This window comes from Nycticebus coucang, chromosome 14 (genome assembly GCF_027406575.1).
Source record: "Nycticebus coucang isolate mNycCou1 chromosome 14, mNycCou1.pri, whole genome shotgun sequence".
Lineage (NCBI taxonomy): Eukaryota > Metazoa > Chordata > Mammalia > Primates > Lorisidae > Nycticebus > Nycticebus coucang.
This window is the reverse complement of record NC_069793.1, coordinates 61,638,359-61,665,217: the sequence shown is the minus strand read 5'-3', so window position 1 is coordinate 61,665,217 and position 26,859 is coordinate 61,638,359. Positions and strand designations below refer to the sequence as shown.

Here is a 26,859-nt window from a genome sequence, read left to right as displayed (position 1 = left end):
ACAAGATGCTAGGTTGAGAGAGAAGGTGTTTGATCATTGAAGCAGAAGACTAATGAATAGTCAAGAAACATCTAACTACTCAGGGAAGAGCAGTTCTCGAGTTAAGAGTTTATTAATCAATGCAGACAGCACTCTAGGTTTTCAAGGGATATTTGTTTTGTATCTATTTTGTAAAGGCAGTGACCTTCATCAGGACTTAGAAGAGAGAGTCAGACATTGCCAAAGTCCAGGGGTTAAAGACTAGGTCTCTCAAGGCCATGAGTTTGGGGGAAATGTCCCTCCCTAAAATTGACCCTAGAGCGTGGACACCAGTCTTCTCTTATATTGAGAGTATGGGGTTGATCTTCCTCTTCCTCCCTCAGATACAATTACAGGGCCCGTCTATATCCCTCTATTCACGGCCAATCGTACCTGTACAGACCTGGCTGGCCTCCAGATACCTGGCAGGCCTCCAGAGACCTGGCCCATCTCATGTTCTCATATGGCTAAAAGTTGTGGAGAAGAGGTTTAAGAAGGCTTACAGGGTTTAAACACAGCAGGTCTGTGCTATGAATTCTGGTTCTGAAGTCAACTAACCTTGGGAAGTCTCATTATTGCTTAGGTCCTTGTTGGTTCAAGCTAAATCACCTCAGTTGCTCATTTTTAAGCACTTCAATTTTTTTTCCTATGAAATACCATGAACAAGTAATCATTGTCTCCATTTCTAGATGAAAAGCCCAAAATTTAGACAAGGAAATGACAAGGTTATGCAAGAGAAGTCAGAAAAAGTAATCAGTAAGAATATTCCCTTATTGCCTATGTAATTAAAAATTAATAAAATAAAAACTGTTTGTCTTAATACATTTAAATAAAAAGGATTTTTAAAAAGAGCCTTTCAAATTTCTTAATTTGTTAATTAATTGATTAATTTCAGCTGATTATGAAATAGGCCAGCTAAACAACAAATTAATCAGTTGATTAATTTCTTAATCAGTTCCTGCCTCCAAAAGGTTCTTATAGCACTTTTGTAAGTTCTGTGAAGGATTTTTAATGTAAGAGGTCTCTTTTTGACAGGAAAAAATTCAATGGTTTTTAAAATCTTTTTAGCTCATTTACAAAATTTATTTAATTTGAGGAATCAACTATTGCATTGTCCTTAGGCACTATTAGCATGAAGACTTCTATAAGTTAGATTATTGGTAGTTAAAGTAGGCTCCTTACTGTGTGCTTTTCATAGCGTTTTTTTTAGAAAAAAATTTACTTCAATGGCCATTCTTTACCACAAATAAGTTCTTTTGTTTTTAATTTTAAAATAGAAAAATTATGAACAAGGTTTGTAAAATATTGAAGCCAAAATCTTCTTAGAATTCTTAGTTAAAAAAGCCAGGCACAGTGACTTACGCCAGTAAACCAAGCACTTTGAATGCCGAGGGAGGCAGATCACTTGAGCTCAAGAGTTTGACAACAGTTTGGACAAGAATGAGACCCTATTTCTACTAAAATTAAAAAAAAAAAATGGCTGAGTGTTGTGGCAGGTGCATCTAGTCCCAGCTACTTGGGAGGTTAAGGCAAGAGGATCGCTAGAATCCAAGCGTTTGAGGTTGCTATAAGCTATGACACCACCACACTCTACTGAGAGTTACAAAGTGAGACTCGGTCTCAAAAAAAAAAAAAAAAAAAATAGATTCTTGATTTCAGAGGCTGTAAAAGTTATTCTGCTCCCATTATATTCCCATTATGTCTAAATTTATATTCTCAGAACAGTTCTTTTAGGTTTCGCATCAGCTGAAAATGACATGGACACCATGAGTAACACAAGCTGTTCTAGTGGCTGCTAGGCAGGAAGCCTGGGAACATCTCCCAACTCCTTGAGTGACTGTAAATAATAAGTGAATAAAACACAACTTGGGGTCACAAAATACTGCTGACCGGCCTCTATGCACTGGCCTGTGCCTCTCCCCTCACACAGGCTGCAGGTGAGTCTAACCCAGAGCTGGGCTCGTTATCAGAGTGCCTTTCTCCCTTGACAGGTAAGAGCGCGACATGGAGTATTCAACTGACCCCTTAGATTCTACACCATTCCTAAAGCATAGCCTGAGATTCCTCACTTTCTTGCATGATCACCTTAAGGTTAAAACTTGACTCTGACAACTTAGAATAGTCATAAATATCCCATTTTTCTCTTAAATATAGCTTTACTTTCTTAGTTTCTTTAACTTTTTCTGATCTTGAGTAAAGTTGTCTTCATTTATTTTCATGATTAAAACTCAGAGAAATTCTTATTTTTTATTTATGTTAAATAGTATTTATTTCCATGTATCATATGAAATAAGAACATACAAATACTCTGAAATGATTAAGATTTTCCTTTTCTTCAGTTTACTGAACCATCTTAATTTATTGGCTCATATCTAATTGCTGTTACCCAAGACTGAAATCACATAATAAATGACAAATATCATTCAAATGTAGTACCTCTGAAACATTCATGAGCCCAATATTTGAATAATTTCTGTATAGAGCTGATTCAAATGGGAGCTATTATAAGTGCAGGAATTAGAATTTTATATCCAGAAATGATGGAGATTGATTATATGCAACAATTCCACCTCTGCTGTTAGAAAATTGAGAAGTTTCAATTCCATCCTGGGCATGTGGTGGGATATCACCTAATTGCACATTGCAAGGGTGTATAACACACACCCACCATGAGGGGCTCTTTTACAACTGGAAATTTACCTGGAAGTGAAAACGATGTACTCTAGAAATTTGTACCCTTATATTAATTTGAAATAAAAAAATAAAGTAATAAAAGAAAACTGAGAAGTTACTGACTTGGTGCTTTTTAAATTTTCAGTTAAAACAAAGTGAATGAATATTTCTTCCCTAAGTATGCTATCTTTAGTACTTTGAGTATTTAGTGTTGAAGCTATAGCACAGAATGTTTCCTGAATAAAAGACTAAATGGGGAGGGAAAAACCGAGGATTGGCGTCCAAGCAGGGCTAAATGAAAGTATCAGTAATTGTAGTTAGACCTCTCCATTAGCAACGTCATCAGCCACAGGAATTATGAGCAACCAGGAGCTTTTATTTTGTTCATTGAGGGTGAGGATGCTTAAGGATGACTGTCTCTCTAAAACCCCTCTAAGAGCCCTTGATATGTTTAGCCCCAAAGGGTTTTATTCTGAAAGCCACTATCTGAACCCCTAGATCACAAAGCCTGAGGCATCCGTGAAGGAAAAACCTCTTTTTCTGGCTTCCTAGACCAATGTGCTGCTAGAGCTTTTCTGTGTGCTCCAACCTCATTCAGACATCAGTCACTGCTCGCACCTGTTTTTTTGTTGTTGTTGTTGTTGTTTGTTTTTCTTCGATTTTTCTTTTTGCTTGTTTATTTATATTTTGTGAGAGATTTGGCAGTTTATTTTATTTTATTTTGTTTTGTTTTGTTTTTAATCAACAGACTCATGCAGACCCCGTGTTTTTCTACTGGGAACTTGGGTTGGTGATAGTTGGGCTGGTTCAAGGACTGTGGTTAAAGATAAGCGTTAGGATTACACAGGGCTGTGGCTCAGGAGGGCCACAGTGAGACAGAGAGAGCCAGAACGCTCTCACTGCTACCTTCTTAGTCCCCATCTTTGGTTTCTACATGTGCAGATAAACAGGAGGGTCTGTGTTTGAGGGTACTGCATGTTTAATTGCTCAGAAATGCCTGATGAATGTGTCCTGTGTTTTATATGTGTGTCTGTGTTATGCTTATAAATATTCCACTGTCATCTAAATCTGAAGGGGCTACAGTGACTAGATAACTTACAAGGCTTAAAAAGCACAGAAATAAAATGTATTCTCCAAAGTAATCTAAGAAAAAGGAAAAAAAAAAGCGTGACTAAAACTCAAAATTGCTTAAAAGGAACAGTGTTAAGACATTTATATTCTATATTTAGTAAATTTCACATGTACCCTTGTAAGAAGCACCGTAGGTGTGGTCTTAACACAATAACTAAGAAAATACCATGAAGGCTATGTTAACTAGTTAGATGAAAATATTTCAAATTGTATATAAAAGCAGCACATTGTACTCCACAATTGCATTAATGTACACAGCTATGATTTAATAAGAAAAAAAAGAAAAAAAGAAAAAAAGAAACAGAATGACTCCCAAGCCTGAAACTCTTAACTGTAATCTTACAGAATGTTCTCAAGTATAAAGAAAAGTATATTCATCACTATAGAATTGGCCAGACAGGAAAACATAGGAAAAGAAAAGTGCTGCATTGGCTTACAGTCTAGAGGTGTTTTGAAGCTCACATAGAACTGGTGCCCAGCCTGAGCCTGCCTTCCCAAATCTGACCCAAGTGCTACAGTGCTTTACTTCAGTGGCTTGATCGCATTAGGCTACCTGTCTTGGCAGTTTGTTCTCTCCACTTGTACTTGATTAAAAAAAAGAGAACAGGGTGGTGCCTGTGGCTCAAGGAGTAGGGCGCTGGTCCCATATGCCGGAGGTGGCGGGTTCAAACCCAGCCCCGGCCAAAAACCACAAAAAAAAAAAAAAGAGAACAATTAATTGCTCAAATAGACTTGAGCATTCCAGTTATATAGCTCAATATAAATCAATAAACACTCTGATTTCTATTTTAATCCTTTTTTCCTTTTATTTTGGCCAGAATAAGAATCAAGAGCAAATTTTAGCCTATAAAGCAAAGGATAACCCCAACAAGACCCTGCCTAGTTCAGGTGGCCTTAGGACATTCAGCGTTTATTTCTCCACTGATTTCTTGGTGTGTGTATCAGTGAGTGTCCTTTTACTTATCCTTGTGTATGTACTGGCTGTCCATGCATCATCCAACACACACAAAAATACAGAAACATTGTCCCTGTTGTCATGAAGCTGATAATGGGAAGAATTTGGCAATAAGTAAATAAGCAAGTGAAATATGTGAAATGTACCAACAGTGTTAAGCTTTGGTGGGAAAGAAAACTGAAATGAAGGACACAGTGTGATTAGAACCAGGGCGGAAGGGTACTGCTACTTTAAATAGTACAGTAGGGAAATTCAAACTATAAGGTAACAGTAACACTTGAAAGGATACCTATCCACATGAAACTGTGATTAACTGTTCAAGGCATAGAGAATTGCAAATATAAATATCCCAAAGAGACAACATGCTTGAAATTTTCAGAGAATGTCAACAGGCCAATGTAAGATTAAATTAAGTGAAGGGGAGACTAGAAGATGAGATCACAGAAATTCTAAATTATAAAAGTTGGGACACGAATAATTCCTATATAATAAAGTTGTAAAAAAAAAAAAAACCTGCCTGAATAAATATATTTATATGTCTGAAAATTCCACATATGTATGCATTAATAGGCACACATATATATTTATATATATCTATACGTACATATGCCAGTACCTGGAAACACAGGTGTCCCATAGGAAACACAATATATGCATTAATAATTGTTAAAAATCATAAATATTTGGCTTTATTGTAACTTGTATAGGAAAATAACAGAAGTCTTTAAACAAAGAAGTGATCATATATGACTTAAATTTTTATTTTTATTGATTTTATTTATTTAGGTATTTCAAAATATTAAGAGGGTACAAGTGTTTTAGGTTACATGAATCATTTTTATGATACTTGAGTTCTGACAACAGATATGCCAGTCACCCAAATAGTGTTCATAGTACCCATTAGGTTGGTTTATTCCCCTTCCTCCCCCCCGGTTGCTTTCCTCTGTCATTTGTGTGCCCATTGGTTAGTTCCAATTTAAAAGGGAGTGCATGTGATGCTTGTTTTTCTATTTTTGAGATACTTACAATGGTCTCCAGTTCCATGCAGGTTGTTGCAAAAGGTATTAATCCATTGTTTTTATGGCTGACTAGTACTCTATGGTGTACATATACCACATTACCCACTGAATTGATGGGCACTTAGGTCAATTCCAGAACTTTGCAATTGCGAATTGTCCTGCAATAAACATTAGAGTGTGGGTATTTTTGATAAAGTGACTTCCTTTCCTTTGAAAAAATACCTAGGATTGGAATTGCTCTATTGAATGGTAGGTCTACCTTTGGTTCTTTGAGGAGCTTTCATATTTTTTCCACAGAGGTCGCATTAATTTGCAGACCCATCAAGAGTATTTAAGTGTTCCTTTCTCTCTGCATCCATGCCATCATCTACTGTTTTTGGACTTTTTAATAAAAGACAGTCTAACTGGTGTAAGGTGGTATCTCATTGTGGTTTTAATTAACACTCATCTGATGATTAGTAACATTGAGCATATTTTCATATGGTTATTTGCCATGACCAATGGAACAGAACAGAGAACCCAGATTTAAAACCATCTACCTACATCCAAACGACCTTAACAAAGCAGACAATAACATATACTGGGAAAAAGAAACCCACTTAATAAGTTTGAAAAATTGGGTAGCCACACATGGAACAGGACTTCTTCCTCTTACCACTCACAAAAATTAATTCAAGATGGATAAAAGACTTACATCTCAGGTATGAAACCCTAAGAATTCTAGAGAAAAATGTAGGAAAACCTTCTAGATACTGGCCTATGCAACAAATTTATGAAAAAGACCCCAATGGCAATCATGGCAACAACAAAAATTAATAAGTGGGATTTGATTGAACTAAAAAGGTTTACCATGGCTATGAAAACAATCAACAAAGCAAATAGATAATCTACAGAATGGGAGAAATTTGATGCCAGCTACACATGTGATAAAGAGTTAATTACTAGAACCTGTAAAGAACTCAAGAAAAGCAGCAAGATAAAAAAAAACCTATCGGGCGGCACCTGTGGCTCAGACGGTAAGGCGCCGGCCCCATATACCGAGGGTGGTGGGTTCAAACCCGGCCCTGGCTGAACTGTCAACCAAAAAATAGTCAGGCGTTGTGGCGGGCGCCTGTAGTCGCAGCTACTCGGGAGGCTGAGGCAAGAGAATCACTTAAGCCCAGGAGTTGGAGGTTGCTGTGAGCTGTATGATGCCATGGCACTCTACCAAGGGCCATAAAGTGAAACTCTGTCTCTACAAAAAAAAGAAAACCCTTTGGGGGAGCGGGGGAGACATGAACAGAAGCAAAATGACTTGCATTTTTTTTTTCTTTTGTGGTTTTTGGCCAGGGCTGGGTTTGAACCCACCACCTCAGGCATACAGGGCCAGCATTCTTCTCCTCTGAGCCACAGGAGCCACCCATGACTTGTATTTTTTTCTGTGTGTGTGTGGTTTTTGGCCGGGGCTGGGTTTGAACCTGCCACCTCCAGCATATGGGACCGGTGTCCTACTCCTTGAGCCACAGGTGCCACCCATGACTTGTATTTTTTAAAAGATTACTTTGGCTACTGTGCTGAGAAGAAACTGTAGGGCAGGTGATGGGAGCAGAGAGATCAGTTATGAGTCCAGAGCTGTAATTTGGGTGGAGGTGGCCGTGGTTTAGACCGGGGTTATAGCGATGGCAATGATAGCAAAGGGTCAGCTTCCAGATACATTTTTTATGGTAAAGCCAACAGGATTTTCTGACAGAGGATATGGGATTGTAGAATATGTGTGTGGGGGGCTGTGCAGTGTTTATGTAAACATCTTTGGGTAGATTTATTTTCTCACTGTTTGGATTTATGCTAGACGTGAATTATGTAGCCTGCCTCTATTGTTATCACGGACATACACTTGAACCAAGAAGGAAGTTTTAACATAGCAGCAGTAAATCTCTCTGTGTTTCTATCAGAGTCCAGTAGATTGACAAGAGGTCATTCACTCACCAATTACAACAAAGTTATGCCAAGGATGTACCATGGTCTGTAATGGATCCTGGGAACCCAAGGCTATCACAGCTCCTGACTTCAAGAAGCTCAGTGAAGTCCATGAGCCAAAAAGCTCATCTGAAAATTCCTCATGGATTTGTTAAGCTAATTTATCTGCCTCTCTTTTTGAAATTTTTTCTTGTTGGCTTGGTATGGTGCTATAAGACTAGCACTCTGGGAGGCCAAGGCAAGTGGATTGCCTGAGCTCAGGAGTTGGACGCCAGCCTGAGCAAGAGCAAGACCTTGTCTCTAAAAAGAGACAGGCATTGTGGTAGGCACCTTTAGTCCCAGCTACAATACAAGAAAATCACTGGAGCCCCAGAGTTTGAGGTTGCTGTGAGCTCTGATGCCAGAGACAGTTATGACTGTATCTCTAAATAAATAAAGAAATAAATAAAAATAAACAAAAAATTAAATTTTCCTTGTGTAATTTCTCAAGTCATTTCATATTTCTGAAACATCTTTTCACCACTATGAAACCCTATAGAAATCAACTTCAAAGTTGTTCTTCTGAAAACCTTCTCTGACTCCTTAACCACTAGTTTTTCTTACCTGAGTACTATGTCTTCCTCTCCTGTTGTTTTTGTTTGTTTGTTTGTTTTAATCCCTTTGTAGTTTCTCACAGTCACTCATATTTGTAAGCCCTGTTATCCATCCTATAGGAATGTTCCTTCTTGCAGGGCCTGAAGTTGCTTATATCTTCCCAATACAAATAGTAACCCAGACTTTCGCGTCTCTGGTCACGCAACAGTATATCCTTAAATTGATGGCTTCCCAGCAGCCTCTTTGCTCAGATCTGACCCTGCATGTGAGCATGTGAGCATATGCCCCTAAGAACACAGGCCCTTTGACATTCAGGGGTAAAATGTGAGCATATGCCCCTAAGAACACAGGCCCTTTGACATCCAGGGGTAAAAATGTCAAACAATATTTCCTTTTCCTCTTTTTATTCCTTCCTCTCCTGCTCTTCTCTGAGTCTCCAGAGCTCCATATGAACTAAGTGTTTAGCATGTGGGATCCTAGAAAGGTGGGAACTGAAGAACCCCTTTACCCATTCAGCCCTGGCACATCTGTATACAGATGAATAAACCAAGGTTGTACCTTGGATCGTAAGGCACATGAGAAGGGGTCAGGGAACTCACTAGCATGGGTCTTATACTACAAACTACTGTGACACCGTTTGATTAATGACTATATATTTTATAAACTAAAAATCCATGCACATGTCCTAACAAAGCATGATTTTGGTGCTTCTAGTTTTAAGAGGCTACCTTACAAGATGCATATATATTTCACAATGATTGATTACGCTCTGGTATTTGATAAAGACAAACAAAAAAATGAAATCAGGAAATAATATATTCTAGGCTATGTTAGCTCTGTCTCAGGGTTCCTCTCTTCTCAAGTTACTGGTCAGGGTGGAGTTTTAGTTAGGCAAGCAGCTTCTCCTTTTCTTGCCATCTGTCTTGTAAGCATCCTGCTGGGAACCCAGATAGCAGACATCACTCAAGGCTTGAAACATCTGGCCACACACCCTAAGCCTCAGCATGATTCAGCATGATTCAGCATTGCTGTGCAAGTGCCTGGTGTTTGCCTAGAGGGCTATACAGAATCAGAAATTAGTGGCAGGGCATTGACTCGGCCTAAGTCCAGTAGAATTGTCCATGATTGACCCCATGGGAAGGCAGATGGGGACTTAGAAATTGAATATGGACTAAGGGAAAACTGCAGCTTATGTAATCAGTGATGAGGAAGAAGGCTGGAGAGAATAGAGGAGCTTGGGTTTGTAAAAAGTATAGCAGTCACCTGCTGGGTGCTGAACACTAATTGTAGTGTTTGAATCATAAAGAAGAATAAGGCATGTATCTTGCCCCCCCCAAGAGTCCTTGTGAAACAGAATAGTTCACTATAATACAATATTACCTCATTTTCTGTACTTTCAGTTAGAGATGTGTATGGGGAGGGGGTAATTAATGTCATTCTCAATGTAGGTTATTTTAAAGGAAAGAGACATGTACCAGAAGATTTAACAAAATTAAGGAAATGTAAGCTAGATTTTCAAATATGAAAATGGATTTTCTTGATATAGAACACTTTTTTAGTCACATTTAGCATATGACACTGGGCAAAACACCTTGAGACAGAGTTTAGTATCAGAGGAGCCCTATTAGTGCATGAACAGAGGAAACACTTTCCTCACTCACCACTTCACTCACTCTCCCCTCCTTCTCTATTCTACATCACAAGTTTTATAAGCCTGCTAGGGTCAGGCAGGTCACATAAGAGAAAAGGATGCCAGGAAGAGTCTGCAATGAATATGAGCCCATCCTTGATAAAATAAGAAAATCAGCAATTTAGCCAGCCAAATGTTGTCATAAGGGATTTAGGAGACCCAGTAATCCCAGAAATACCATCTACTTTCAATGTGGTCTTGAGCAAGTTGATTAACCTCTCCAAGTCTCTGAAGTATAGGATGATAATATGTCTTAGCTCATAGGATTATGAGGATTACATTAGTTTATTGTACACAGAGATAGGAACACAACATATGCTCACTAAGTTTTAGCTGTTATATATATTTTTTTGAGACAGAGTCTCACTTTGTTGCCCTCAGAAGAGTGCCATGACGTCAGAGCTCCCAGCAACCTCAAAGTCTTGGGCTCAAGCAATTTTCTTGCCTCAGCCTCACAAGTAGCTGGGACTACAGGCACCTGCAAAAATGCCTGGCTAATTTTAGAGGTGAGGTCTTGCTTTTTCTCAGGCTGGTCTTGAACCCGTGAGCTCAAGCAATCCACCTGCCTTGGCCTCCCAAAGTGCTAGGATTACAGACGTGCAGCTGTTATAATATTATAACATGTATATACATATAACTATTAGGGTTGCATGTTATTTTAAACGATAATTGTAAATACAGTTACAGTTATTTTTTTTTTATTTTATTTTTTTTTTTTGTAGAGACAGAGTTTCACTTTATTGCCCTTGGTAGAGTGCTGTGGCATCACACAGCTCACAGCAACCTCCAACTCCTGGGCTTAGGCGATTCTCCTGCCTCAACCTCCCGAGTAGCTGGGACTACAGGCACCCACCACAACGCCCGGCTATTTTTTGGTTGCAGTTTGTCCCGGGCTGGGTTTGAACCCGCCACCCTCGGCATATGGGGCCGGTGCCCTGCTCACTGAGCCACAGGCGCCGCCCAGTTACAGTTATTTTTGATGTGTTTATTGACTTAAATGTTTGCAGCAGATTCAAGTTTTTTTTTAAACACTATTCAGACCTCTCAAAATAATTCCATGGGAGTAGATATTTAGACAGGCCCTCATTTCACAACTTCTGGTCTATCTTCTATCTCCAATCCTCTCAGTTCTTGTCAAAGTGCTATTTCCCCTAGTCTTCCTTTGACCAGTGAGCATTTTCATGGGCAGTGTATGGCCTCTACACTTTGTCTAAGAAGAAAATATAATAATGGCTGATATTTGAGAAAGAAGAACTGAGAGCTCTAACCTGACAGAGATAATATAGGCACTTCTGTAGATCTGAGGCTCAGTTCTTCGTTACTGCTTGCTGATGAGAAAGACAATGTGAAGCCAAAAATGATTTTAAGGTGGTTAACACAAGGAGCAGTTTCTTGCAGTGGTAAAATTTGGGGTAACTTTTTAAAACTAGATCCTGCAAAGGGAGATGTGGGAATTTGGAGAGTTTCTCCTTGTTTTTTGTGTTCTGGTCACAGTACCACGGCACTTCTCCTAGCCAGGTTTAGGGTCTGCATTTCTTGACACTAATTAGAATGTGACACAAACTTGAAATAGACAAATATTAATGTATGTATCTCTGGGGGGCAGCGGTATAACAAACTACTGAAGAGTGAGGGGAGAGACAGTGGGCTATGAAAGGGGAGTAATTAAACAATATGATACATAAACACTCCCTTCCCCAACCATAACTTGCAGTTTGACCCAGCTTTCTCAGGGATCTGCCTGTAACTTGTCACCTGACAATCTCTATCATCCAAGAGTCTCTTTTTATTGTGAGCTTGTTTCTTTACTTCTTTCTCTCTCAAACTCTCCTAAGGAGATGAAACCATGGTTGAGGAAGTATGATCTACAACTGTGGCCTGAGCCCTGACCTCTGATTTCCAAGAGGTAAGAGTGTCCTCACTTTCAGAATACAGGGGACAAAAATATCTGTGCCTACTTTCTTTGGTCCACAGTATATGTTTATGTTGGTGTTTTGCTATAGAAAGAGCACTGCCTCCAATGGTAAGAAAACTGGCCAGTTTTTAGGCCCAATATCCTAACCTCACTATCTGGTGACTCTTTAAACTTGGGCAGGTTAATCTGTTTGACCGTCAATTCCCCACAATGAAATATAATGTAGACAACAGGGGAGTCCAGACCACTTGGGTTCTAATCACAAATTGGGTATTTAATAGCTCAGACCTTCAAAAAATATACCATTTGTGTCTTGATTTCCTCATCAGTAAAAGAGACAATAGTCTACCGTGTATTGGTATGAGAATAAACTGAGTTAATTAACGTAATGTACTTAAATTAGATTCTAGCCTATTCTAAGTCCTCAAGAAGTTCTGCTTATCAATATCATTAATTATAATATGCTCAATAATACATACTTCACAGAACTACCATATTTAAATATCATAGAACAGGATGTGGCGTGTAGAAAGACTTCAGTAAGTGAAAGTCTCATCTCCTTTTCATTTTCCTCTAGTCAAAATCCATTCTATTTCTTATGTTCCTCATGTGGTCTCTAGTCCCTTCATCATCCTGTTTCTCTCTCTTCTCCTTTGCAGATTCCTAAAAACCCCTTATGTTTTAGAATCTTGCATTATACAAACTCCTGGTGAAGCAATATTTCCTTAGATTGCAGAGTTGCTGACAGCCACTTTTATCCATGCCCTGTGGCCTTAGAGAGGCAGCTATGGGTTCTGGACTTTGACTGTAGCACCTGCCTAGGTGGTCCTCCTGTGACAGGACCCAGGCCATTGCTAAATTAAACATCATATTTTAAGGTTGTCACTGTATCTCTAAGATTGATAATACTATTTTCTGGAGTTGGCCTTTTTCATTGAGCCTGTTAGACATTAAGGAGTCCACAGCTCTGTCCTCAACTGCTAAGGCCACTATTCCAAAGAGTGTGTTTGGTGTTCATAATACCCTCATATGATAGATACAACTATCTTATTTTGTAGATGACCAGCCTGAACTGAGTGGAGTCATGGTATTTGCCCCTCACCGAGAGGATAGGAAGGCAGCTTCATGTTATAGTACAATGAAAAAATGCTACTGTGCTGTACCTCCCACCCTTCCCATGTCTACCCCACACTCCTGATCTATCACCTCCAAGAGTCATGGACTCCACCCAGAGCCGCCAACCTGACCTAACCACCTATCTGTGCCCACAGCCCTGTAGTCCTTCTGGGCCTTGATAGCTTGCAGCTAGCCCTGGCCCTACCCTCCCTGCAACCTCTGATAGACACATCTTGCACATCACCATGGGGGCTGGGAGTGCTCAGGTTTGCTGAGTCAATGTTCCCTTAAGTCCAAACCCTTTCAGAAACTAGTGTCACCAAAGCTATAGTTGCAGGCATTCTCTCTGGCAGCCTCCTTCACCCACAGCCCAATTCCTCTGCTTTGGCACCCCTTCCATCTGACCCTCCTTGCCCACATAGCAAACGGCTCAGGAGCTTTGGGTCTGGGACTGCCTCTGATGTGTCTGACCATAGGCAGAAGTCTTGACTCCTCTGAGCTCTATCTTCTCATCTAAAAATAGGGATCAAAATGGCATCTATTTATAGCATTAATAGGAGGGGTAGGGAAGCGGTAGCTAAATAGAGTAAATTTTACAATACATAATGTCTCAATAATTACTAGTAGATTTTATAATCCATTAATGCTGTCCCTCAACTCTTACTCACTCCTACCTCTACTCTCCTTTCTCCCTTCTCTCTTACCTACAGGGATTCATCTTATTATGGTTTACTAATGGTTATTTTGGATTTTAGAGTGGGATTTGAGAACAAGCCATTAGGAAGTGAGGCATTTCGTAAAGAAGCCATACTTCCCACAGGGGTCATCTCAGTAAGGACTAGGCAGGAGGATAAAGGCCAAGGGCAAGTGCTAAGGGTGAAACACTGATTTCACTCACTGCTGGTTTTTCCCACTGCTGAAAGCAGGACTGTGGAGGCCAGCCTCCAGATGCTGATTTGACTTCCTTCCAGGTAACTCCATTGGAGAAGAGTTTCTGGGCAAAAGTGAGGTGATTCCAACAGTACAGACTTAAGAGAGACTCTCTGGAAGTTTGGGTGAGGCTCCCTGTCTGCTGAAGGAAACTTGTCCTGGGCTCTGGGCTCTGTCTTTCTCACATCACGTGGGCTTCTTATTTTAAAAGCCCTAAATTCCACCTGCTGTAGACCTGACTGGGGAAGGAACACTGTGTTTCCATTTCTCCAGGAGTGTTTTTGCTTCTTTCAGAACATGAAACATATCCATTTCATGTTCTGATTCATCCAATAAAGAAGTACGGGGGGAGCCTTTCCTCATGCCTATGCCCCTACTCACCACTGTGTATGATGGGGAAACAGAGAAGAAAATGCAATGAAATAACATAGGGCTACTACTCACAGCTATGAGAGTTTGCGAGTTCATCAAGACCAGCCTTCTGCCTAGGGTGGCCACCCCTTTGGGGATTGATAGTCATGAGTAAAATTACTCTCTCTCCTTCCTTCCTTCTTTCTTTCTTTTCTTTCTTTCTTTTTTTCTTTCTTTCTTTCCTTCCTTCCTTCCTTCCTTCCTTCCTTCCTTCCTTCCTTCCTTCCTTCCTTCCCTCCCTCCCTCCCTCCCTCTTATCCTTCTTTCCTTCCTTTTTTTGACAGACTCTTACTCTGTCACCCTGGGTAGAGTTCAGTGGTGTCAGCCTAGCTCATAGCAGCATCAAACTCCTGGACTCAAGTAATCCTCTTGCCTCAGCCTCCCAAGTAGCTGGGACTACAGGTGCCCACAACAATGCCCAACTAGTTTTTCTGTTTTTAGTAGAGATGGGATCTCACTTTTGCTCAGCTTGGTCATGAATCCTGAGCTCCAGCAATCCACCCACAAAGACCTCACAGAGTGCTAGGATTACAGCCATGAGCCACCATGCCAGGCTGGAGCCCTCGCTTTTGCTAGGCAACACTTATAAAATCCTTACATATATGAAAATAGTTAGGCCCTTAGTTATGGGTCACGCAGTATAACTTGATTCCCTCCCTGTTCCCGAAGATAGCCTTCCTATACTGGAGCATTTATACATTTGTTAAACAAAAATTACATTCATCTTAACAAAAGCTAGAGACCCACCAGGAAGTGAGAGAGCCACCGTCCTTGAATTCACAAAGCCACCACTTAACTGAAGACAGGGATCATAACCACTACCTCTTCTCCACTTGGTGTAGTCTTTTCTGATTTTAGGGATTTTATGTTAAGTTGGGAAAATTAGACTCTCATCCAAGAACCAGCTACAGAGAAATACAGTATGATTTTATACTCATTCGGGAAGATGTAATGTAGAAACTAAATCGTGCCCTGTGAATAACATAGCCTGGGTGACCCTAAAAGACATGACCTGGAGCTTAAACTTAAACATCTTTGTATTCTCAGCATATAGCATAAAGAGGGACAAGAAGTAGATGTCAGTAAATGTTTACTGGTAATGAGGGAAGAGACGCTTAAAACCAAATCCCAATTTTACCACTCGCTAGTAATATTTATTTGTATGTATGTGTGTGTGCACACGTTTGAGCACAAGCATATTCTTGGGCAAATTGAGGCATAATTTTCTTAATTGTAGTAAGGTGGAGATAATAATAGTATCGAGCTCAAAGAATTCAAAAGTATTAAATAAGATACATCATGGGAAGCACTTATTATAGTGTCTGACACATAGTAAGCCTTCAACAAGTGTCATTTTGATTATTACTGTTAAAAGTGAATGGACATAATGTGCATAATAAAAGAGCTTTCAAGTGTGGCAAGAATGATCGCAGTTAAACAATAATAATAGCAAACATTTCTAGAGTATTTAACACACAGAAGGCACTGCTTTAAAGGCTTTGCATATATTAATTCAATTGATCTGCATGATAATCTTGTGAGCATGCTTAAACCTCATTTTACAGATGAAGAAAGTGAGTCATATGGCTAGCAAGAGGTACTGAGTCACCAGCCACTCTGGAAAGTCTTTCTCCAGAATCTGTGCTCTTACTCTCCACTCTATACTTCCTAAGACTTTAGTAAATCAAAGGATTTGAATTTCTGAAATGAGTTTTTGGGGATGGCCATGTGAGAAGGTACCAATTTCTTTTCTAGAGGTAAGTAAGAATAAAAAAGAAAGGGGCAGCAACTTTTTTTTCATGCATGAAAACACACACATACACATCTAATACTCAGTGGACCTTGTTGCTAAATCAGAGGACCTGAGGACATCTTGCCAGTTGAGGGGTCTCAGATCTCAAGTTAAGTGACATCCTCAGTCTAGGATCTTGAAGATTTGATCAATAGAAATTCTATGTTGAGTGCTCCAGTGGCACAATTGGTTAGTGCGTGGTACTGACAGAGAAATTCTATGCTGAAAGAAGCACCACTGGGAATTATGTTCTTCAGCATCCTATTTACAGAAGAGGAAACTGAGGCTCAGAGAAGGGTGGAATCTTTCTCAGTGTTTTAACTAGCCATGGAAATGACCAGGCTAGGACTCAAAACTTTTGACCTGCTATCTAATGCATTTAACTGAGCCCCTCTGCCTCTAACTAAGCTCATTATAGGAGAAGGAGCAGATGACATCTAAAATATTCTGAGTAGTTTGCACGCATAGCCAGGGCTAGCAGATTTCCCGCTTATTTCTTTAAAACATAAATGTATTATTTAAATACATTAATAAACAAACTTTACTCTAGGGCTAAAGGGAGAGGCTCTGGAGCTGGTCCCTCCTGGTCCTGGCCCTGTAGATAATTCTACCAGAGCTTTGGCAGGGCCTCTCCCATCTCTGCACTTTGGAGTGAGTCAGCCTAGCACAGAAGCAGAACAAGCCATCTCATTTCTTTTGCTACACAATTGGGAGAGGGAGGAAAGTGCCCATGGCCTATAAACTCAGGTCATGGCTATTCTCACCACTAAGGAAAGAAAAAAAAAAACTCAGAAGTCTATATGTACCCTGCACCTCCTCTTGTATGCTTGGGGCCCAAAGAGCTCTCTAAAAGTATTGGCAAGGTCTTTGCACTAGATGCCATACCATCAAAACCCTCATTTTGACGCACTCACCAGTCATGGATAAAAATTTCCTCCCAGTTCTGCATGCTTGCCTTTGCATAATATTCAAGAAATTTTTGAGAAATTTATTTTTCAATCTTGTTCTATTATTCCTGCTTCAATGGCTCAGTAGATAAAGTGTGTACTTTTATTTTTCTCACAAATAGACAGTAGGCTTAATTTCATGACAGCTTTGTTATGTTTTTGTAAATTCAAAATAACTATTAATTATTACTACTGTAAGAAAGTCACATTATTGTGAATGAAAGAGAAAGATATTACAAATCCAAGTAAATAAATAAATACAAGCCATCATCTTTGGGCCTCAACATTCTATTGATAGTATCAATATTGTTAAACTAACAATTGTGAATGAGATCATATATATAAGGTACCCAGTTCTCTGACTGTAACATGGTAAAACTGTAAGGAAATGCATTGCAGACTGTTTTAATGACTAATTCCTGACACTCTCTGAGGGTACTACATGGTAGACAACTCATTATTAATGTACCAAACTAGTGATTAGGGAAGGGGTAGGATGAAATCAAGACTCAATTGTTACAACTATGGGAGCTCAAGTCAGGTGCTTAGATCTTTTCAGCTGTGGAAACTGGGTTGAGAGTATATAGTCAAGGGCCCTGGAGATGCTATTAGCTATTCCCTGGTAGGAGCCCCTGTAAAGAACCAGTGGTCCCAACCACAGCATTCACATGTTCTTATACAAAAGTGTCAGGCAAGTCCTTGTCCCTGACCTGGAAGGTATCCAAAAAGTAATTTGTTTACCTTTGGGGTTAAGACGATCCTTGAGACTTTTAGGGGTGACATACTTTTGTCCTTTATTAACCAAGGTCTCTTGCATTACAATATCAGATGTGGGGAAAAGTGGAGAATTGGTATTCACTCCCTCTTAGCCACTCTCCTGCAATCTTTTAGTCCACTAATCTACAAAGCTTATGTTGTGGGTCAAAAAGTGTTTTCAAATTTTTTGACTTTCCTGGACAACAGAATATAACCTAGGAACTGATAAATTAAATTGAAGCCAAGTACCTCAGCTCTGGAATAGGAAAATTTTAAATAGGATTGGGAGGCAACTATGAAGAAAAGCATTAACTTTATTTATCATCTATCTACACATTCATTCATAAATATAAGCAAAAGCGCTAGAGTGTAGCATAGTAATAAGTGCTCCGGGCTGTGTGTGTGTGTGTGTGTGTATTTTGGAAGGAGGAAAGAGGAAGAGGAAGTATCATTCTTCTGCCCCTTTGTGGTCCCTATAGCATCCTGAAAATCTGTATGTGTTTCAAAATCCCCATAATAAGTAAGGAATAATAATATTAAAAAAACATAAAATAGTGTGTCGTGTTTAGAAGGATGATATATAAAATTAGACAAACCACTATTTGTGTTTAGCCTTTAGAACAAATAAATGACATTGGTCAATTTAGAGGTCTCCAGGATGAAATTCAGATAAGAGTATCGGCCTTTTAGTGTTGAAATTACAACATAATGATATAATGCTTTAAATAACTTATCATAGTGCTTACTAAAAAATAAGAACCCTTTAAATGTGTGTATATATAAATATATATTTTTATGTATATATATATTTGTTTATATACAGTACGTATAAATGAAAACCCCTTCTCTGTGTAGTCTTCAGCATATATATATATATATATATATTTTTTTTTTTTTTTTTTTTTTTTTTTTTGGCCGGGGCTGGATTTGAACCCACCACCTCCAGCATATGGGGCCCGTGCCTTACTCCTTGAGCCACAGGCACCACCCCATATATTTTTGAGAGCTGAGAGAGAGGGGTGTGAAGGGGGGAAGGAAGCAGGGATAAGGAGATTTAATCATTCGTCTATCTCTTGAAAAAGCCCTTTCCATTACATTATATGAAAAATAATGTTGCCATTTCTGAACTTCTGATATAAAGAATAATTGATATTTAAAATAATTTTGAAAGTCTGTGACTCTTTCATAATCCAAAGTGTTGTTTTATTCTATTTTGTCTTACTGATAGGAATGGGGAAGAGGGTGTAGACATTTTCTCAAGAGAGGAACTAGAAGAAAGGGAAACTGGAAGCAGTGCCCAGGTATCCTGTCCCTGTAAGGTGAGAGCACCCACCTTTAGTTAAGAGACCCTCCGAGTCTTCCCCAGTTGTGGCCCCTCCTAGCGCCACCCATTAGCGACGTAGGTATCTCCCGCCCTCTAGTGGTTAAAACAGCTTCAGGCTACCTCCCTAAAGAATCCTACCAGATGTCTCGGAGAATATAATCTACTAATAAAAGTCGAAACAATACTCGGACTGCAGACAATTGTTTTTTTTTGTTGTTGTTTGTTTGTTTTTGTCATTGCGAATATTATTGAAATTCTCTGTTTTTTACTGGTGATCCCTCAGGTTATATTGAGTGTGGGCCAAGGGACAGGGGTAGAAATCAAAGCAGCAGCTGTTTCTCAGGCTTACTAGCCTACACTGAAACCGCTAAAGCATAGTGACTCAGAGGGTGGGTTAACAGATGATTTTCACAAAGAATGAAATGATTTAACTCTTCTTCATATCAGTGCCAAATAAACAATAATGATCAATACATCCCATATCATGAAGAATAACATTAGTGTAAATCCCCGTCAAGTATTAATCCAGACATAAGCACAGACTGAGCGGATCATGTCCAGATGGAGTCAGAAGAGTCCATTTTAAAGTGAAATATATGAAAAGAATATTTATCTCAGTCTTCCTCTGACTAGCACAGGAAGGAGAGAAAACTCTCCTTATTTGTACCACATGTTATTTTTGTGGATAAATTGGATTATATCCCACATAATCTTGAATAAAATAGTTCAGCTATCCAAGTAACCTATGTGTCCGTCTCTTCATCTGTATATTAGGACTTGTAATAAAAAGTAACTCAGGAAATTTTTGTGGGAATTAGTTAAAAGTATGAGGTTCTCAGGACACTCATTATCAATAGTAAGACCTGTTTTGATGATTTCGTTCTATTATTATTTACCCTGGACTCTGGTGAGGATTCAGATTCTATGTCTATGCTTTTCATAGCACTATAGATAAATATCTATGAATTCCCCATCTAATTATGCAGTTAAATATTATTATTCCTATTATAATTTACTTTGCAAGTTTCCTATTCCTTATTCTGTCAGCAATACTTTTGGATCAAGCTGTTGAACAGTGCTAACATTTAATAATGGTGACAGGGGCTAGGGTGGACTGTCAGAGGGGTCAAGACTCAGTAATAAGGCAAGTAAATAAGTAAGAAGCCAGGTGAAGGGAGAAGTTGGGAGAGTATGTCATGAAGGATTGTTCATGAGAAGAACAGAGAATAAAGAATGATAATGTAACTTGGACATGCCAAGACTTGAAGGATTTCCATAACGTGTGTGAATAAGACACCTAGAAAGATCTGGCATTTAAAATTTGTGTGTGAAATAGTTACAGCTGAGAGAAATGTCTCAGGAATCGACAGTGGGGAGGAGTGGTAAAAATGAAACAAAAGTGGAGATTAACATTGATCAATTGAAAATTATTGGGAAATTGTTAAAGAACAGTTACCTCTTTGTAATGAAACATCCATCTAAGAAGTGCTATTCAAAGAAAAATTAACTATTGAGAAACACAACATCCTAGCTAAGTACTAAAGGCTGAGTGAGCGAGAAAAAGATAATCTCAAAGAATTATGTATTATATAATTTTTGTTCAATTTTTCTTAAAAAGACAAAATTACAGTGAGAGAAACAAATGAGTGGTTGCCAGAGGTTAGGAGCAAGGTATGTGACTATAGGGTAATATGAGGGAGTCAAAGTGATAGAACATTCTGTATTCTGAGCATGTCAGTTTTACAATATGCTAATTAAGGGATAGAGAAAACAAACCAGGTTAGTTACCAATATCCTGTTTTATAGAAGGATAAATAGAAATCTGGAGAATATTATGTGGTTAGAGAGATGTGAAACTCCACACGCACGTGCACACACATGTAAGCACAGGCATGTCCATGCTCACAATCTACCAACAAAGAAGAGAGAGAAGACAGAACCTAAAGAAGAAAGCCTTTTGGAGGTTTATTAAAATGTTCAAAAATACATGGCTAAAGATTTTTCTCATATTTCAGGCAAAAAGAAAAGGAAAGAAAGTAAAAACTATGTCTTCATTATCATTTTTAAGTTATTAAGTATCTAAAATCACCACCTCACATTTTGAAGTCAGCGTTTTTAAATAACTGCCAAATTCTGTGTTTATAAATAGTATTTTTGAAAATTGCAGATGACATATACATACATACACAAACACAAATACACACACAAGGCAAAACTTGTATACATATTTTAAGAAATAAAAGGATGGTATTAAAACTCTAATACTCAAGTTGCATTGACTTCCACTATTATGAAATACAAGATACAATATGTATTATAGCAAATGTCATTGATATATGTTGAATATTACCATATATATGTGTATATGTATATACATGTAATATATATATATATTAATCAAGGACTGCTGAGTAGGCAAAAACACTAAATAATTCACGGAAAGCTCTTGAACACCCCAAAGAGGGTCTTTGCTATGACATGGCATATTAAAATCTGTCATGAGTTCAATAAATCAGCCCTAGACACGTCACACAAATGGCATTATATATATTTTTAAAGGGCCCCTCTGCCTTAGCTTTAGGAATTTACAGAATGTCAGAGAACACAATGACTGCCCCAGCTCAACTCAGTGTGATAAAGAATCAACGGTCTGGACTTGATAAGTCCTCAGAGAAGAGCTCTGAGAGAGCTCATATACATGATGTCTGCTCAAGGAGGGCCTCAGCTTTGGCAAACTGGTTAGTAGGGATCAGAGTGAGAATGGAGACTATGAGAATTGTCATTAAGTTTCACTTGCTGGAAAAAACATTGATTTTACTTCCATTGTTCCATAAATGTCCTTGTAGGTGACTGGATCAGCAGATGAATATTAATTTATTAAGCTAAAAGTTTTCTAAAGTAGGAAATTATAAAACAAAATACATTGGTTATGAATTCAAAGTGTAAAATATAAATGTCTTAACACAATAATAAAGTAAATGAAGTGAAGTCTGTTTAACCAGTTTGATATAAGCGTTCCAAATTGTATATAAAACAGCACATTATACCCTGTAAATGCATTAATGTATACAGTTATGATTTAATTTAAAAAATCCATACATGTACGTTTATTTAACAAAATCAGTAACTTCCAATATTCATCTTGCTATTTTTTTCACAAATTTTTGACAATCAATAGAAAGTAATTAAAGATCTATAATTAGTCTTTAAAAGCATATCATGGCACCCCTGAGTAACCCGAGCTCTCAACTTGATCCCATCATGTCTTCTTATTTGCATTCTGATACTTCTTTTTCTTAGAGTTCTGTATCATGCCAAAACTTATTTCTCAGTGCATTGCCTCTAAATTTGCATGACACATTACATATTGTTGTAGGTTGTCTTCCTATAGCAATGGAGAAAATAGCATTGAAATCCACTTCTAACAAATACGTTGCACTTCATTTTATTTTATTTGTTTACAAAAAGTTTTTACTTGACTGTAAATTTTAACATTTTGGGGAGTGTTTTTACTCTTACATTCTATAATGGTCAATAGGGGTGCAGGTTCGCTATGTTGTCTACATTTCAGAATAATGTGTATTTCAGACCAGAAGCAAATGTAGCTAGAAACTTAACGTCTGTAAATGAAATACACTGTATATGCAACCTTTAGAAAAATAAATAAATGAATAAATGGTAGATAACAACCAAAATGACAACAAATACAGCTCTCAGGTCCAGCATTCCAGAGACTCACACAAACGGTTTGCACAATGACCAAATCCTTTAGGAGTAGACATTGAATAGTGTTGAGCTGTCCTACATCTAAATAGCTCTATTAACTTGGAGATATCCTTCATTTTTTAGCATTAATTTTTAATAATTATTCTTTTATCCCTCTCTGAAATGTTCTTAGAGTGGTCATTGCCTAGATAAAACCTCCAGTATGGAGGTTTTCTTAGATGAGGCAGAAAGAATCTAAGATGGACCAATTATCCCTTGATTCTATACATGAACTTTTAATCAGAAAATAAAATGACAAGGGAACCCCCAACTAGAACTGACTTAAAATTGGAAAAAAAGCAACAGTCCTCAAAGAGTAATGAACGTAGCTTTTTAGATCACATGCCTACAAAGAGACTATCTCCAAATACTTGCATAGAGCTAATGGTAAAGGAGGCAGTTGTTATTACCTGTAACATTAACAACAGGTAGCCCACTGTGGTTCAACCAGAATCAATAGCATGAAGACATACAAGCACGTAGAAGAAGGCTGAGAGAAATACCATTCTTTCAGTGCAAAATGCCTAAAACAACATTACTTTTGCCAGGTTTTCTGACTTATTAGCTGAAATGTTCCATAAAGGGATTAAGCCCTGAGTTCTTTTATGTGAGAAGCAAGAGAGGATGAATGGAAATAGGAGGTGATGTCTAAACCTATAGTTAAACTTTTCAAAAGAACATCATCAGGAAGTAAAGCAGAAAACTGGAAAGAAGAAAAAGCATTAAATTAGCTTCAGTAGCCAATGGGGAAAAAGAAATTGGTGGGGAGGAAATTTGGCTTCCAGTAGCTGATGGGAGTTGTGTTTGTTGCTCTCAAGATGTTAGTCTGTATCAATTTCCTTTTAATAGTAAAACACTGTGCCTTGATATACTAAGGTTAAGTGAAATTTTAGGAGTAAGCTTCCAAGAGTTCTGGATATTTGCTGTTATGTGGCACAATTTTGTTTACTAGTAGAGCATCATCATTTTCAATACAATTGGATTCAAAGCATGGAGATGAAAAGATGATAAAGTATCATTCTAATTTACCTTTTCATTTTTTGTTTATTTCAGAATATTATGGGGGCACAAATGTTTTGGTTACATGAATTGTTTTTATATAGTTGAGTAAAAGTTGTAAATGTGCCCATCATCCAGATAGTGTACCTTGTAATCATTAAATGTGATTTTACCCATTCCTCCTTTCCACTTGTTTGATTTCCGATGACTTTTACTTCAGTATGTGCATGATTAGTTCCAATTCAGTATTGAGTACATGTGGTGTTTGTTTTACTATCTTTGCAATACTTCACTTAGAATAATGGTCTACAGTACCGTCCAGGTTATTTCAAAAGGTATTAGTTCACCATTGTTTTATGGCTGAGTAGTACTTCATCATATACATATACAACATTTTATTAATCCTTAATGGATGGACATTTAGGTTGATTGCACATAATTGTGATTGTGAATAGTGTTCCAGTAAATACTGGAGTGCAAATGTCTTTTGGATAAAATGTTTCCCCATTCCCTGGGTTAAATGTCCAGTAGTGTTATTGCTATATCAAATGATAGGTCTATTTTTAATTCTCTGAGGTATCTTCAGACTGCTTTTCATAGAGATTGCACAAGTTTACAGTCCCAAAAACAGTGAATAAGTATCCCTTTCTCTTCACAGTATACCACCATGTGCCATTTGGGACTTTTTGATGAAAGCCATTGTCACTTGAGTTGGATGACATCTCAAATGAGATGATTTTGATTGGCATTTCCCTGATGACTAGAGATGTTGATCATTTTTTCATATGTTTATAAGCCATTTGTCTATCTTCTTTTGAAAATATTCTGTTTATGTCTTTTGCCCACTTTTCTATAGGGTTGTTTGAATTTTTTTTTTCATGCTGATTTGTTTGAGCTCTTTGTAGATCTTGGTTATTAGCCCTCCATTGGATGGATAGCATGCAAATATTTTCTCCCATTCTGTAGGTTGTCTGTTCACTCTACTGATTGTTTCCTTGGCTATTCAGAAGCTTTTTAGTTTAATTTAAGATAAGAGACTTAAACTAAGGCATGAAACTATAAAAACTATGGAAGAAGTGTTTGAGAAATTCTTGTAGATATTGACCTAGGGTAAAATTTATGAATAAGACACCAAGAGCAATCACAGCAACAACAAAAACTAAAAAATGAGACTAGTTTAAAATTATATAATCCTCAAAATGCACCTCCAACCACACATACATTTTGAATGATCTGTGTTTGAACCACACTGTTGTAGACTAATTTTTAAAACTATTTCTTAAATGGTAGTTATTCTTATTTTGGATGTAGGATCTGGATTATTCTATCTCCTCTATTCCTATATGCCTTTTCTTCAGCATCACTGGCATTCCCTCTTTATTAGAATATATATTTTCTTGCTCAAGTCATATATTTTCTTTATGTAATAATCAAAATTTCATTTAACTCTGCAAAAAAGAGACAATGTAAATTCATTACTACATTCTAATAATAAGAAAGACCCAGATATTCCAGAGATCTCAAATTCTGAAATAATTCTCAAATCCTACTGTTTCCAGAAAATAAGCGAACAATGCTTTTCTGAATCTGCTTGGTCTTGATGCTGTATATAATGGGGTTCATGAATGGAGGAAATAGAAAATAAACATAGCTCATTGTAATATGAACCACATGAGGGGCATGTTTCCCAAACCTATGGATGAAAGTCAGGCCAATCACAGTGATGTAAAATATCAGGACACAGCCAATATGGGAAACACAAGTGTTGAGAGCTTTAGCTTGCTCCTCTCTGGAGGCAATGCCCATAACTGTGTTAAGGATTAAGATATAAGAAAAGACAATGATCAGAGCATCAAGGAAGAACGTCAAAGCAACCAGAACAACAGGATATAAGCGATTAAATGTAGTATCAGCACAGGCAAGTTTCATGACATCTTGGTGGAGGCAAAAGGCGTGGGAAAGAATGTGGGACCGACAGTATGGGAACCAATAGAGTGCCAGGATTGGAGGCACAATGGACACAAAGCCCCTTAACAGTACCCCCAGCCCTACCTTCATCACTCGGGAATTGGTGAGAATGGAGTTGTACCTGAGAGGAGATCGAATGGCAATAAAACGGTCATAGGCCATGGCAAGCAAGATACCTGATTCCACAATGGCCAGTGTGTGAATGAAGTAGGACTGAGTGAAACAGGCTCCCTGGGCAATCTCCCTCTGGTTCAACAACAGGACACCCAGGACTGTGGGCATCGTAGTTAGTGTCATCCCAAGGTCTGTCCCTGCCAGCATAGCCAGGAAGTAGTACATGGGGTCATGAAGGGTGCGGTCCTTCCAAATGAGGATGAGGAGTGCTCCATTTCCAGATAGAATGGACAGATAGATGGCAAAGAAGGGAATGGCGATCCAGTGGTGAATCCCCTCAGAGCCCAGGAAGCCAGTCAGCAGGAAGGGGGCTGCAGTGTCATTGGACCACATGACGGGTTTTGCCAGTGCGGGAAAATGTTTTCTGAAGTGATGACCTCTAAATATGCAGTATTCTTTTTTTCTCTTACCATTTCCTTGTAGTGCATCATAAAATCATTTTCACCACAAAATTTACAAATGTTTATTTATTGTCTCAGATTTAACCAATTATAAGCATGCATTTAGAAGCTTCTCCCTAGAATAACAAATAACAGTAAAATACAATCATAATAATAACTGTGACAATTTATTATAAAGGATGCAACTGTTACCTTCTTGTGCACCTTATGTCTGTGTTTCTAGCCTGGACTCATAATTCCAAATAGCTCTCCTCTCATTCCATTTCATTCTCTTCACTCTTTGATTGTTCCTCATATTATGCCTATTATGGGCCTTTGATCTATT

The 26,859-nt window shown here is 38.2% G+C and overlaps 1 protein-coding gene across 1 annotated transcript; it reads right to left on the bottom strand.

Annotated features, from left to right (window-relative positions):
• Positions 1-18,994: 18,994 nt before the first annotated feature.
• LOC128564450 (olfactory receptor 51B4-like) lies at positions 18,995-26,466 on the bottom strand. The gene is made up of 2 exons (XM_053559926.1): positions 25,542-26,466; positions 18,995-19,083 (listed from the first exon to the last, which is right to left on the bottom strand). The coding sequence occupies exons 1-2, from the start codon at positions 26,464-26,466 to the stop codon at positions 18,995-18,997; spliced, it is 1,014 nt and encodes a 337-aa protein (XP_053415901.1).
• Positions 26,467-26,859: the final 393 nt, after the last annotated feature.

What these genes read in the sequence shown, in the direction of transcription:
- LOC128564450 (XM_053559926.1), bottom strand. Translation starts at nt 26,466, where the DNA reads ATGTGGTCCAATGACACTGCAGCCCCCTTCCTGCTGACTGGCTTCCTG. An exon ending in TCGCTTATTTTCTGGAAACA is followed by an intron (nt 19,084 to 25,541) that starts GTAGGATTTGAG and finishes GGATTATGAAAG; the next exon opens with AGTCACAGACTTTCAAAATT.